The sequence below is a fragment of the Glycine soja genome, chromosome 14 (assembly GCF_004193775.1).
Source record: "Glycine soja cultivar W05 chromosome 14, ASM419377v2, whole genome shotgun sequence".
Lineage (NCBI taxonomy): Eukaryota > Viridiplantae > Streptophyta > Magnoliopsida > Fabales > Fabaceae > Glycine > Glycine soja.
The window spans coordinates 10659701-10675296 of NC_041015.1; the positions used below are offsets into that span (position 1 = coordinate 10659701).

Consider the following 15596-nt stretch of genomic DNA (forward strand, 5'->3'; position numbering starts at 1 on the left):
TTAATAACTCAATGTAAATGGCATCTAGAATATAAAAAACCATTAAGGATGCTTTTTTTTAGGTTGATAAAAAAGACGAATCAGTTACAAAGCCAAGATCTTTTAAGATTTAATCACTATATAGTCCTTATAGTTACAAAAACTTTACCTTTTAATCTCTATCCCTGAAAACATCTCATTTTAGTCCTACACCGTTTTTAATCATTTTTTCCCCTACATATATCATTTTTAATCTTTGTAGTTCCTGCAACGAGGACCAAAAGGGAATATAAAATAGTATGTCTATAGATTAAATGAGATGTTTTTAAGACTAAAAGGTAAAAAAAATAAAAATTGCAACTAGAGGACCAAATGAGAGATTAAGCCATCTTTTAAACTGTGTCCTTAAGTACATAGTGTTCTTTATCATCAACAAAAGCCACATTCACCACTTTTTTAACTGTATTTTGTGTGATGTCATGTGAAGGGGGGATTTAGGGTCATGCTATTTGTTCTACCTCAAATCTGACCTCATCTAAGGGGTTACCAAGTAGAATGGTTTAACAGACTGGCACCACACTTAATCAACATCCACTGCATAATGTATAATCAAGCAGTTTATGTTTACCTTGGGTAACAACAAGATCCCCATTCCACCATTCTCTCATCTATGCAAAACACAAGCAAACAACCTCTCATTTACCGAGTGCTGCCAGCAGAGGAAAACAAACCTTGTACTGTTCTGCAATAACTAATTTCTGGGTGAAGCCCCCACCAAAATTGGTCAATATATTTTTGAAAGTGGAAAAGCATCATGAACATGACATGGCAACAATAGCCAAACAAAGTAATGGTTCCAATTCCGCAAGAAAAAAAACTCAAATGGTTGATTCCATAGCTCAAAAAATGTCCAAATGATGTCAAATTTAGAGATTTATTACATCATAAGCATCAGATCAAACAAAACTGGAATTCAACCAGGACAATTTTTTGTCATAAGCTTCTATAAGCTTTTCACAACTAAAATCCTGATTAACAGAGGCGCAGATGAGCAGACACAAAAACCAAATAGAAAACATTGAAGTATAAAAACTGATGTGTGATAAATAATGACAAAACCATGGACCACAACTTATGATCACATCAAACAGCAAACTAGTGCCTTTGGTGCTGTAACTAATTATTCGGAGGAGTATATGAAGCAATTATAACCAAATGAACATCTACAGCAAGTACATTGGGAGAAGGAAGATATACACATTTAGATATTTCAACTTGTACAGATTAGGAAGATCATTGAAATATCCATAGCTCTTCAGTGAAGAATATTTACAAAACATGGCAAAATCTGTCACTTTGTGTAGTACAACAACAATGCCTTATCCCACTAGATGAGGTCGGCTACATGGATCACACGACACCATTCGGCACGGTTAAAATTGTGTAGTATTAAATATAAAAACTACTACCTTTCAGTGGGTTAATTGGCAAACAATTGTTTTATCATGCATTGTTTCTACTTTCTTCCAACATAAGATCCCAATTTAGACAAATCAGGAACCCAGAATGACAACTCAGATGATCCTGTAGCAAACATAAGACTTCCAGGAGCCCACTTTATTACAGGAGGTCCAGTATCAGAAGTTGCACTCCTCCAACTTGCAACCTAGACAAGACAAAACGAAAACATTGAATGGTAAGTACTATAGTCATTTACAGGTTATTAAAAGTTGCTATAACAACAGATAATGAGTGTTTTCTTCTGCTTAATTTTATGCCAAGTCTAGTTTCAGTCAACTATTCTCAGGGTAGGGCATTCTTGAATGTTTCAGTGAAAAATAAAAAGGGAAAATATGCTTGTAAAGTTGAAAGCATACCATCATGACTGGAGAATGACTATATTAACATTTATTAAATAACAAATCCAAACAAATATATATAAAGAAAATAGTTATGAAATGAAGAAAAGAAGATATAGCTTATTATACTTCTTTGCCACTTCGAACACTCCATGCATAGATGCTGCCATCCCCAGAACCTGTCAAAGAATCCAAATGTAAAACTAAAGTTTAGCATTACAAAACAGCACAGGCAGTAAGCAGCAACCAACAGGGTCACATATATAAATGAGAGGATTGAAAATACAAGACAAAGCAAAACAATTGCATGATGTATGCATTTTTAAAAATAATCATATTCATTAAAGCTTTCTTCCAAAACACAATTTCAGGCAAGAAATAGCAGGGTAATAAAAGTTCAATGTGCCAAAAGTAATATGTGCAAACAATGAGTTTACCAAATGAATAATGATCAGGAACTTTTTGGGTGATCTGAAAATGCTTACCAGATATTACAAACATTCCCTCAGGGCTAAAAGAAGCTTCTAATGTGGAGTTGCATGAGATAGGTGTGACAATATATGTGGATAACTATGTAAAAATAATAAGAACAATCACACACAAAGACTTTCAAAGCACATATAAATCAAGTGAAAGAACCAAGTAAAAGTGGACTGGGTTAACTACGGAAGATACTAACAAGTGTGCCACGAAATGAGTCAAGCACATGAATATGCCCATCTGCTGTTGTTAAAAGCATGAGTCTCCCATCATTACTAAATTTCACAACATTTGCATCAGAAATATCTCCCCCAACAGAAAATATCTCAAAGGGACCCTGTAGCGAGTGAGTTTTACCATATTAGATTATAAGTGTACGTCACAATTAATAGACAACAAAAGCCAAGTTTTATGCATATTCTCATGTTAAATTTGCAAACCTTTTCATACTTGCGAGCATCAAACATTCTTATGTATCCTCCAAAGGCAATTGCAAAGACAAGCCCTTGATCATCATATGATATAGCAGGCCTTCCTTGTACATGTAAAAGTCCCTATTTATTTTTAAAGTAAGAAGCCCCTAAAAAATTCATATGATGTATAACAAACAAAAGGATATTGAATAAACAAGTAATTGCTTGCACATGCTACCTGGCACTTCTCAGCCCTTTGATCCCACAGTAAAACAGTTCGATCTAGAGATCCAGATATAAAGCAGTCTTTCCGAGAGCACAAACTTAGAGACACAACCCTGGGAAAATGAGAAAAAAATGATTTTTTTAATAATAAAAAAATGGAATGAACAAGTACTGTATTATATAATTATGAGATTTAAATGTATACATTACATAATGCCAAATACCAAACCTGTCATGGTGACCTTTGAAATATCTCAAATATTTGTTATCATGCAACGATAGAAGCCGCAAAGATTCTGGATTGATTGGAAATTTTTATAATGAATATACAAAAATTTACTAACTACACAAAGATTATTGAAGATGAAATAAATAATAAACTTACCATCCCAACCATTTTTTGAAGAGTAAATGACAGTTGTAGGATGAGATGTGAAGCAAACCAGGTCAACTCCATACTTCTTGCTATTAATTGTCTTCAAACATCTGGTGAGAACTAAGAAGTCTCAAAATTTCATCTTGATGCATACATGTAGATCAGTTAAAAAACAAAAGAATGGCAAGAAATTTTATAGAATCTAATAACATGACAAATAATATAAAAAAAAATCTTGATTGTGCTTTATTTCCACAATCCATGTAATGTAACTATTTAGCTCCAAATGTTTCGTAGTTAATAAACCCAATCTGTTACCAGAATTTGCCACATCAAATCAAATCATGATACAATCTTTTAAATCATACTAGAGGCATCAACTGTTTTGCTGAAATGAAAGAAGAGGGGCAAAAAAGCAGAATCACAATGCAACAATTTCAACAAATTTGAGGATAAAAAAGATTGTTTTCAACTATTCATTCAATTGTCTATATAATTGAAGCAATAAATAAAACGGGGGCTTACGTTCCACTGGTAACATCATACAGACGAATGGATTCATCATCACTAGCAGTTACTAGATAATTGGATGCCCTGTGAAAATCCAACGAACTTATTCTACCATTCTGAAAAAAAGAATATGCACATAAAAATTAAAGAAAAAGAAAAATAAACGCAATGAAAAAGCAATTTCTGGTCGCTGAATCCTCAAACATTAGAAACACTGCCCTTGTGTAAAAAAGAACAGAAAATGCAATGGCGGAAATGCTCACTCACATAGTCTTTGAAGGACATTCCCACTTCCATACTCTGAAGAATTTCTTCACAGAGTTCCAGAGACACCTTCTCTTCTCTCTCCACTTGTGTCCCTACAAACACTCAAAATGTAAGAAAACCAAGGGAAAAAGCAAATAGAACAGAGCAAAAATGTAACATCTAAAATCGATGACAATTTTGAAATACCTCCCATTTTTTAGCTATACTTCGCCGCCTTAGGTATCTGAAAAGTTGAGGAAGATTAAGTGGAATAAGATTGCAACTATGCCCGATCGAAAATTGAAAGAGACCTTAGTCCAACTCCTACACTGTGTTTTGGATGTTGTATGAAACGGAATTAGAAGAAAAGAAAATAATTAAAATAATGCCAAAGAAATTAATTTTAAATTGTTTTTTACTGTTTTCCAATTCAAAACACAATGCCGAAGAAATCTAAACAAGTAATTACAAAGATACATGTTCCGTACAGTCTCTATTGATCCTGAGAATTTCTACTCGCTTCTCCAGGAAAGTCCCAAAGAGCTTGTGAATAAAAAGCCCATTTCAAGCAAAGACTTCTCACAAAAAAAATAGCGGACTACACCTTCAGTCAACACAACAGATTGAAACCAATTAAAATTAACCTAAAACTGGGAAAAGTCTTGAACAATCTTAAAAGCGCACCAATACATAAATAGAAAACAAACATTCCTGAGTCTGAGATCGTCTAGATCAAATTATTATCAATAGAAACAAATTAATTTTATCTACGGAAAACGTCAGAAATTTCTATTTCTCATAAAAATGGAATCGATTAAGAGATTTCGTTCTTACCAATCACGAAATCAAAATCGAGAAATTTTAGATGAATGGAAAGAGAGAGAGAGAGAGAGAGAGACTACGAGAAACTTCGAGCTGGTCGAGGAGGAGATGCGAAAGAAGATGTGGGCGGCGCAGGTGGTGTTCGGAATTATGAGGGAGCGGTTTGAGACGACGGTGACGGTGTGAGAAGAGGGAATCAAATGAAGAAGGGTGTTGCTAGGTACACCCATCATTATTACTGGTGCACCCAGCACTTAACGTGAAAAGACAAAAATACTCTTGCATATTTTTAAAAATGTTTTTATCCACCCAGTTCATTCAGGTTGATCCGCATATGCAATGAGTTGATCTCCAGTTGATATAGATGATCCGCAAACTTCTTACGGATCAACTTGATCCGCAAGTGACTTACAAATCAACTTGATCCGTAAAAAGTTTGCAGATCAACTTGATCTGTAAGAAGCTTGCAGATCAAGTTAATCCGCGAGTTGATTTTTAAGACTTATGGATCAAGTTGATCCGTAAGTCTTTTATGTATCAAGTTGATCCGCGAGTTGATTTTTAAGACTTACAAATCAAGTTGATCTGTAAGTCTTTTACGGATCAAGTTGATCCGCGAGTTGATTTTCAAGACATACAGATCAAGTTGATTCGTAAGTCTTTTACGGATCAAATTAATCCGCGAGTTGATTTTTAAGACTTACGGATCAAGTTGATCCATAAGTCTTTCACGGATCAAGTTGATCCGTAAGTCTTTTACGGATCAACAATTGGCAGTACAAAAATTATAAGCTTCAAACGGTTGCAACTTTTGATAAAAATGTCCGTTTGAGACCCATAATATGTTAAAATGCTCAAAATTGAAGGAGGAATCCCCCGGTAAATTTCCAAAGGGGATTTGGTCAACTCATTTTTCCAAAAAATGCATCTAAGTAGCTGAAAAATAGGATTTAAGATTAAAAAAAAATAGGATTTGGTCAACTTGATCTGTAAGCTTCTTACATATCAACTTGATCCACAAGTTGATTTTTAAGACTTACAGATCAGGTTGATCCGTAAAATACTTACGGATCAACTTGATTCGTAAGTCCTAAAAATCAACTTGCGAATCAACTTGATCCGTAAAGGGATAAAGAAGGCAGGAGTAATTTGGTCATTTTTAAAGAATGCTGGGTGCACCTAGCAACACTCAATGAAGAAAGAGACGGGTTGTGGGGGACTCAAATGAAATAATAGAAAATTTAAGCAAGGACTTAACTTCAAAAACGTACAACTAGGTACACACATAGCCTCATTAACTGAGGTGTCTTTAATCTATTCGTCTAGTCGGAAAGTTTTTTTCTTTTATTTGAAAATGTTAGTTAGTATTTTGTTATTAGATTTTGTAAGTGGAAGAATTTAAACCTTTGGCCTCTTTTTTTTTTTCTCTTTATTACCAAGCCAATTAAATGAAAGTACCAAAATGCGACGATTCTCGAGGGTCCATCTTAAAATAAACACTTAACCAAATTACATATTCAATTTGACATACAAATACCCAAGCATATGATTTATGTTTGTTTGGGTAATAATAATGAGATTCATCAATATCATGCAAGTATAGTTAGGATTTTCAGAAAAAGATGTTATTTGTTTGGTGATAAATAAAAACGATATTAAAAGATTTGAGTGACCGAAACTGAAACAATTACTTTCAAAGTAATAGGAAAAAAAAAAACAACAACTTGTATTGATGTAACCTTTCATAGTTTGTTCTTCTTATGATGTATAAAGAATGCATTTTTAGTTCTTTTCAAGTACTTGAGGATTTTTTTTCTGGCAATCCAATTACTTTCTTTGGGATTTGACTAACATATGCTCAACATGTTTAAAGCGTACAAAACATTAAATTGAGTACATAATATAAAATATGTGATATATCCATTCCAATTGTTGAAGTATACAAAATTCTATTCATGCAGTCCTATGCCGAAGGATATTGGGCCTTGGACAAGCTTACACCATGTTCCCTAAACACATTCTTTATTGGGTTCTTGCATATGAACCATTTTTCAATATTTTGTTTACATACCTATACTTCAAATCAGGTTAAGAAGTTTCTTTGATTTATCTTTATATATCTTGATTCACTATACATGGGAAGTCTCACCTAAATCCTTTATGGAGAAACAATTCTCAAGCCAAGTTTTAACAAAATGTAAGGCAAGAATGTCATTTCCAATAAATAGTATGTCTTCTCCATACAACATTAAGACGAGAATACTCCCACCAACCTTCTTATAGACATAATGATCATCCTCATTGTTGATGCATATGATACAACATTCTTTAGTTACATCATCAAAACAAAAATCCAACTTTTGTTAAATTTCTTTTAACCATATGCATAAATTTGTTTGAAGTTTTGTATTTTATCAAACTATTAAATTGACCAAAAATGAATATTAGGTAATAATATGAAAACAACCTATATTATAGATATGAAAAACTTAATTAAGTTAAATTAAAATAGAAGTGTTTTGTTTAAGAAAAATAAAAAATAATTAAAATTATAAGATAATTGACAGATAATAATTAAAAATAGATTATGGTTTTTAACATAATTACTATTCATTTTCATGTACTTTAGAGTAGAAATAAAAAGGTATGAGATTCAAACTTTTTATTTCTTTCCCCTTTTATTTTCACCATACCAAACATTCTTTATTTCTCATTTTCTCTCTATTTCATTTTGTTTCTTTCTTTTCATTCTATTTAAATGCTACCAAACAAAAGATAAATACTATTCCTTCTTAAATCAAAACTAGTGCATATTTTTCATACAAAAAAATAGATTAAGCTCAAATAAAAATTATTTCCACTTTATTGGATGACGATGGTATTCTAAAATGAGAAATGCTAGTGACATTCTTTTTTTAACATTTTGTCTATGACTAACTCAAATTTTTTGGACATCACCAATTTTGGTGGGTTCCACTTCTAAATAAGGAGAGATAATCATTAAATGAGAAGTGAACTCACAAAATTGGTATTTTTTAAATAAATTTCATGTAATCATAAAGAGTGTTAAAAAGAGAATATCAAAAAGAGTGTTGTTAGCATTCTAACAAAAACTAACAACTAACATTGACTGATAAAAAAAAATATTGATAGCATTCATCTTCTAAAATTGAAAAGAGAATGTTTATCTATAAAAAAAATGTATTTAACATTTTATATAATATTATTTTTTATATTTCTCTACTACATCAATAATTGTATCTCACACCCTCTTTTCTCTTTATCTCTTTCTTTGTTGTATAATTTTTTCCGTTCCAATATGTACCTACACAGTGGTAAACATGTAACTTTCCTTATTCCTTATGTCTTCTTGAAGTGCTCTTTCCTTCACAATATAGTACTCGACAGTTTGGAGGCACTACTAAAAAAATAACTTTTTACGACACCTATTCTACGACGGTGGCATTTTTGTAATTATAGTAATAAAAATTGCATTTTATGACGCACATTTTAAGACGGTTATTGAAAATCGCCTTAGAATGTTATATGTAATAAACTTTATGACGGGTTTTAGTAAAAAATCGTCGTAATTCAGAAAGAAAAAAAAAAAAAGCAAAAGCGCGCAGCAGCTAGCAACAACCGTACTCCCACCTTCCCACATTCAAGCCCTAGCCTCTTCCTTGTTCTTTCAATTGAACCCTAGCCTCTTCTTTGTTCATCCATTGAACCCTATCCACTTTGACATTCAAGCACGTACCCGCTCTTCCTTGTTCTTCCATTCAATTCGACGAGGTGGACGACTCGACAGTCCTTCCCAGCTCAAAGTTCCTTTGAATCAAGGAGTGGCAGTTCGTGAAGAGCAGGGCTTTCTCCACGGTCCTTAATGGCTAGACATAGTACATAAGCGCACACTTTCCTTGTTTGGTGTTCACTCCCAGTAGGGTTGCTTTGCCTTGCCTCGCTAAAGCTATTGCTTTGCTTTGCAACTCACAAAATGCCACCCTTTTCTCTTTCTCGTGACCCTATCTAATATCTATCATTTAATTTCATTTCATTCTCTTCCTATCGAATCTCTCTGCAACACTCACATCACAGTAGCAATGGGCGCTTCTTTGCCCCCCAAGAAGGCCAACCTCTTCAAGCTTATTGTCGTAAGCTTTGATTCACTTTCTATTTTCCACCATTTCTCTTTGCTTTTTATGCTTGTTTATCATAACTCCACGCAACTTTAATCACTACTGTGTGTCTGTCATGCCAACGCGATTGCTTCCCCATCTTAAAACCCTAGATTCTCTTCTCACACTATCTTCACTCACTGAGAATCTCAATCAAGGATAGTTAGGGATCTTCAGTTCAGTTTTATTCTTCTAAACTTCTAATTTGTGATGTCTTTGGGGAATTCTTCAGGGAAATTAGTAATTGAGAATTCGGCTTAAGCTTGGGCAAGGAAATAAAGGGTTCCTTGATTATTTTATGCTAATTTCCTTTTAGGTTTCTAATACTGACATTAATACATTTTTTTTCACTTCATTCTGAATATTGTAGACTATTGTTATTACTGCTTGATTGTTGTTTCTATAAGTTTACTTGTTTGGCTTTTGGATAGAATCCTTGAGATAATGGTTTCCGAATGCTGATTTTGACTTTCAGATTGTACGAAGGACCATTGAACCAATGTTGCTGCTTCAAAAGGAATCTTCCAATGTGTTGTGTTTTGGTTATGATCCGGTGACAAATTTCTTCCTTTCTTGTTTAGTGTTGTACAATTTTGTTGGTTATCTATGTCATTTTTACTCTCCAGCATTATTCTTTTTTGTTGTTTTTGTTGTTGCTTTTCCATTATTAGGGTATTCTTAATGTTGGATTAGATGTTTCAAGGAGTTACAATGAAATAGAGTTCATTAGGTACTACATAAAATAATTTTCTATGTTAATTAAGTGTTGTTGATCCTGAAATCTTCAACTATGGTGATGTGTCATTATTTTCTCCTATTTCTTAATCCTTTTTGTCACCATTTTAATTACTGATTAGCCTTAATTGTCAAATTAATTATGTAGTTTTATCAATTAGGCCTACTTGACTAATTTTGTGTTTTTAATTTAATTTCAGGAGAATTATAAGCAATTGGGCTTGAATCCGGAATTGGGCTTGGACTTGAAGAGAGCAGACAATTTTATTTTATCAAATCTTATCTTATCCAGATTTTATTTCATCCAATCTTATCTTATCTTGTCCAGACTTTATTTTATTTCGTTTATGGGCTTGGACTTAAAATAGATTTGTAAGCTTCGGGGCTGAGGACCTATATAACAGCACCAAAGTTTTAGTTTAGGGAGTTTTTCAGAGAGAGGAGAATAATTCTAGGATTTTAGAATTCCAGTTTTTCCTGTTCATGTGCACTATTTATGTAGAATAAAATTTGTTTTCTGCAATTTCGTTTTTGCTTCAATCTACAATTTCGTTTCTACTGATTAATGGAAGGCTAAGTCTCCAACGTTGTTTTCTCTTGAGGATCAAGCACAACTCTCTTTGATTATTACTATTAAATTCTGATCAGTTTTTCCTCTTCACCAATTACTCTGTATTTGTTGCTATTAATCCATGCATGCTTAGTGCTTGATTAATTGTCTCTGCGCTTAATTTATGTTCATGCTTAATGATCAGTTTCGTTCATGATTAATTGGTGTATGTGTTGCTTAATCACATAAAGACAGCCTTATGTTAATTTTCACTTAGTAATTTAATTTAGGGTTGGATTAAGTGGTTGAACTGATTAAGGATAAATTTTCCTAACCTAGGATAAGAGACTTGCTTGTGAATCAAGGGGAAACAACATGTTTTAATTATGTTATTTTCTAATTCAAATTTGTTTGCTGTTTAATTTACAAAAACAAACAACCCCCCCCCCCCAATTCGTTACTGTTTTATTACTATCTGTTAGGAACGTTGGGTTGACCATTGCTCGTTGGGAGACGATCTAGGATCACTTCCTAGATACTGCATTTTTAATGTTTATTTGATTCAGGTACGACCTTGATCAAATTTGGCGCCATTGTCGGGGAGCAATGGGCCAAAGGTTCATAATAGTGTTTAGTTGTTTGTTTTGTGTAGCGTTCTGTTTTGCATTTTGGTCGCGTCCCCTGTTTAGCGACTATTCTTAGCGACTGATTTAGCTGGTGTTTTGTTGTGAACAGTGATTAGCGACTGATTTTGCAATTTAATTAGCGATTTTTGTTTTGATAGTTAGAGTTGTTATTTTTGGCTGATTTTTTGTGTGGTAGTTTCTTTTGATCCATATTTTGTGTGAAAAATACCAGGAGCACTTGGTGTGGTTGAATTTGAGAGAGACAAAAATTTTGGGAACTTGTTTTTAGCAAAACTTAAAACGGCCATAACTTTTGCTCTGGGTATCAGAATGACTATTATTATATATGCATTTGGGGTAGAAAAAATTTCTCATGCCGTGGCAACTGACCTGTGGTCTATTGCCATGCGGTCCATTGCCGTTTTAAACTTGAAAAATCAGCCGTTTACTAAGTTTTTTATTTTATTTTTTTAGTATTATTGTCTTATTTTTCTAAACTTTGCTTAAGTAGTTTTTATAGTTAGACTTGAATTTTTGTATGAAATTTTTTGTGCTATCTTTTCATGATTTTAGGGTTTCACTCACAAAATTTTAGCTCATTTGGATATCGTTTGAATATAGCTGTAGTTTTACCCCCTTGTTAGGTGCTTGTTAAGAGATACATGATTTGCTGCATATAGTGCATGACTAGGGGCAATCCAGGTGATTTACAACCATTTGATCCTAAAATAGATAAAACTTTTCATAAATTAGTTAGGCATAGTGTGCATCCTGGTTATTCTGTGCATTTTGAGCATTATGAGTATTCTGTTGCTGGTGATTCTGAATATTCTGATTTTGAGCATTCGACTACTAATTTTCATACTGAGAACATGGCTCAACCCCCACCTCATGAGAGGACTCTTAGGGAGATGGCTGCACTTGATTTCACTTATGAAAGCTTGTGCCTTCAATATCCTGATGAGGGTGTTCCATATGTTCTTAAGACTGGACTAATACATTTGCTGCCCAAGTTTCATGGTCTTGCAGGTGAAGATCCTCATAAGCATCTTAAGGAGTTTCATATTGTTTGTTCCACCATGAAGCCCCCTGATGTCCAGGAAGATCATATCTTTCTAAAGGCTTTTCCTCATTCTCTGGAGGGAGTGGCAAAAGATTGGTTGTATTACCTTGCTCCCATATCCATCTTCAGCTGGGATGACCTTAAGAGGGTGTTCTTGGAGAAATTCTTCCCTGCATCTAGGACCACTGCCATCAAAAAAGACATTTCAGGCATCAGGCAACTTAGTGGAGAGAGTTTGTAGGAGTACTGGGAAAGATTTAAGAAATTGTGTGCAAGCTGTCCTCACCACCAAATTTCTGAGCAACTTCTTCTTCAATATTTTTATGAGGGACTTAGAAACATGGAGAGGAGTATGATTGATGCTGCCAGTGGTGGAGCCCTTGGTGATATGACTCCTGCTGAAGCTAGGAATTTGATTGAGAAGATGGCTTCCAACTCCCAACAATTCAGTGCAAGAAATGATGTTATTGTCCTTAGAGGAGTCCATGAGGTGGCCACAAATTCATCTTCATCTGCTTAAAATAAAAAGCTTGAGGGAAAACTTGATGCCTTGGTCAACCTAGTAACTCAGCTTGCCATGAATCAGAAATTTGCATCTGTTGCAAGAGTCTGTGGTTTATGTTATTCTACAAATCACCATACAGATCTTTGTCCTTCTTTGCAGCAATCTGGAGTCAATGAGCAACTTGAAGCTTATGTTGCAAACATTTATAATAGACATCCTCAGCAGCAAAACCAACAACAACATAATAATTATGACCTTCCAAGCAACAGATACAATCCAGGTTGGATAAATCATCCAAATCTGAGATGGGCAAGTCCTCCACAACAACAATAGCCTGTCCCTCCTTTCCAGAATATTGCTGGTCCAAGCAAACCATATGTTCCTCCTCCAATGCAGCAACAGCAGCAACAATCACAACAAAGACAACAAGCAACTGAGGCTCCTCCTCAACCTTCCTTAGAAGATTTAGTGAGGCAAATGACCATCTAGAATATGCAATTTCAGCAAGAAACAAGAGCCTCCATTCAGAGTCTGACAAATTAGATGGGGCAGATGGCTACTCAGTTGAACCTAGCTCAGTCCCAAAATTCTGAAAAATTGTCTTCATGGACTGTGCAGAATCCGAAAAATGTGAGTGCCATCACCTTGAGGTCTGACAACCAAATTCAAGTGCCTCCAACAGTAGCAGCACCTGCACCTGAACCTGTCAAGCTTCATTCTACACCTGAAAAAGAGGATGAGATAGTTGCACAAAAGAGAAAGTTTCCTAACAAAAAATTTCATGCAGGTGAGCCTTTTTCTAGTAATTCTGACTTACCGCAACCGCCTAGCCCTCTTCCATTCCCACCTAGAGCAATTCCAAACAAAAAAATGGAAGAAGCAGAAAAGGAGATCTTGGAGACCTTCAAGAAAGTAGAGGTGAACATACCTCTGCTAGATGTCATCAAGCAGATTCCAAGATATGCCAAGTTTCTAAAGGAGCTGTGCACCAACAAAAGGAAGCTTAAAGGCAATGAAAGGATTAGCATGGGCATAAATGTGTCAGCATTGATAGGTAAATATGTTCCTTACATTCCTGAGAAATGTAAGGACCCAGGTACTTTTTGTATACCTTGCATTATTGTGAACAGTAAATTTGAGAATGCCATGCTAGATCTAGGAGCATCAGTTAGTGTCATGCCTCTGTCCATGAAATTTGGTGATATTGTTGTTCATTTTAACATTCTTGATGCCATGAAACATCCATCTGAGGATCATTCTGTTTTTCGTGCTGAGATACTTGATCAGATTGTTGATGATTATATGTTTGATTTTGATTCTCTTCATGGTAGGAAACATCCATTTTTATATGATTTGCATACTTGTTATTCCTCATGCAATGAATCTGAATCTGAGTTTGAATTTGATCTTGTATCTGATTTTTATGCTGATAGTAAATTTGAGTCTGGTTCTGATTTTCTGGGTGTTGTACCTCTTGATGTTGATTTTTTATAGTCAGAATGTATTAACCATGTTGCAGGAAGTACATATACTTTTGACTTGCTTTATGAGTTACAGGCTGAGGAACATTCTTCTTCTCCTACCCTGGTTCCTCCCACTGTTCAGCCACCACCCACACCAAAGTTGAAGCCCTTACCAGCAAACCTCAAGTATGCTTACTTGGAGGACAAGGAAAAATCTTCAGTGATCATCTCTGCCTTTCTTGCTGCTGAGCAAGAGAAGAAGTTGTTGCTAGTGCTCAAGAAGCACAAGAAGGCCATTGGATTGACTTTAGCAGACATTCCTATAGAAGCAAAGCTTCATGGTGAATCAAGAATGATTCAAAGATGTTTTCATGATAACAATGATGATAACAAAAAATGATGACAAAGGTGATGACAAAAAGCTCAAAGGTCAATCAAAGAATGAGTTCAAAATGTTCAAGATGGAATCAAGAAAAATTCAAGACTCAAGAGGAAAAGTTGAAGAACACTTCAAGATTCAAGAGGAAAGTTGAATTCAAGAATCAAGATTCAAGGATCAAGCTTCAAGAATCAAGATCAAGATTCAAGATTCAAGAATCAAGAGAAGACTTAATCAAAATAAGTATGAAAAGGATTTTTCAAAAATTGAGTAGCACATGGATTTTTCTCAAAACATGTTTACCAAAGAGTTTTTACTCTCTGGTAATCGATTACCAGATTATTGTAATCGATTACCAGTAGCAAAATGGATTTGAAAAAGTTTTCAAACTGAATTTACAACGTTCCAATTAATTTCCAAAAGCTGTAATCGATTACAATGTTTTGGTAATCGATTGCCTTTGAACGTTGAAATTCAAATTCAAATGTGAAGAGTCACATCCTTTCACATAAAAGCCTTATGTAATCGATTACACTGATTTGGTAATCGATTACCAGTGATTGTTTCTGAATAAATAAAAAGATGTAACTCTTCAAAAGGTTTTTGACTTTTTCAAATTGGTTTTAGGTTTTTCTAAAAGTTATAACTCTTCTAAATGGTCCTCTTGGCTAGACATGAAGAGTCTATAAAAGCAAGGCTTTGATTTGCTTTTCAATACACTTATTCAATCAATCTTTTACAAGCCCTGAATCTCTTTGAACTTCTTCTTTTTCTTTGTACCAAAAGCTTTATGAATTTTTTTGGTTTTCCAAACCTTGAAAACTTGTGCTATTCATCTTTTCATTCCCTTCTCCCTTTGCCAAAAAGAATTCGCCAAGGACTAACCGCCTGAATTCTTTTTGTGTCTCTCTTCTCCCTTTTCCAAAAGAACAAAGGACTAACCACCTGAATTCTTTTGTGTCTCCCTTCTCCCTTGTCAAAGAATTCAAAATGACACAGTATGAGAATTCTTTTGATTCTTTCCATTCCCTAATACAAAAGTGTTCAAATGACTAACCGCCTGAGAATTCTTTTGTATCCCCATTCACAAAGTATCAAAGGTTTAACAGCCTGAGATCTTTGTCTTAACACATTGGAGGGTACATCCTTTGTGGTACAAGTAGAGGGTACATCTACTTGGGTTTGACTGA

General features: G+C 34.4%; 1 protein-coding gene across 12 annotated transcripts; it reads right to left on the reverse strand.

Annotated features, from left to right (window-relative positions):
- Positions 1-352: 352 nt before the first annotated feature.
- On the reverse strand, positions 353-5146 carry LOC114383285 (protein ANTHESIS POMOTING FACTOR 1-like). Of its 12 annotated transcripts, XM_028342918.1 has the most exons (14): positions 4923-5117; positions 4577-4692; positions 4296-4417; positions 4110-4201; positions 3858-3958; positions 3342-3442; positions 3186-3252; positions 2970-3069; positions 2759-2872; positions 2518-2655; positions 2324-2408; positions 1968-2017; positions 1449-1645; positions 353-841 (listed from the first exon to the last, which is right to left on the reverse strand). In XM_028342918.1, exons 3-13 carry the CDS (start codon positions 4300-4302, stop codon positions 1496-1498), a joined length of 1005 nt encoding a protein of 334 aa, XP_028198719.1. In that variant the 5' UTR covers positions 4303-4417; positions 4577-4692; positions 4923-5117; the 3' UTR covers positions 353-841; positions 1449-1495. The 12 variants fall into 12 exon arrangements, with proteins under 12 accessions (XP_028198719.1, XP_028198718.1, XP_028198725.1 ...); XM_028342917.1 differs by lacking the exon at positions 353-841 and having other exon boundaries at positions 1177-1645; positions 4991-5146; XM_028342924.1 differs by lacking the exon at positions 353-841 and having other exon boundaries at positions 1177-1645; positions 4296-4332.
- Positions 5147-15596: the final 10450 nt, after the last annotated feature.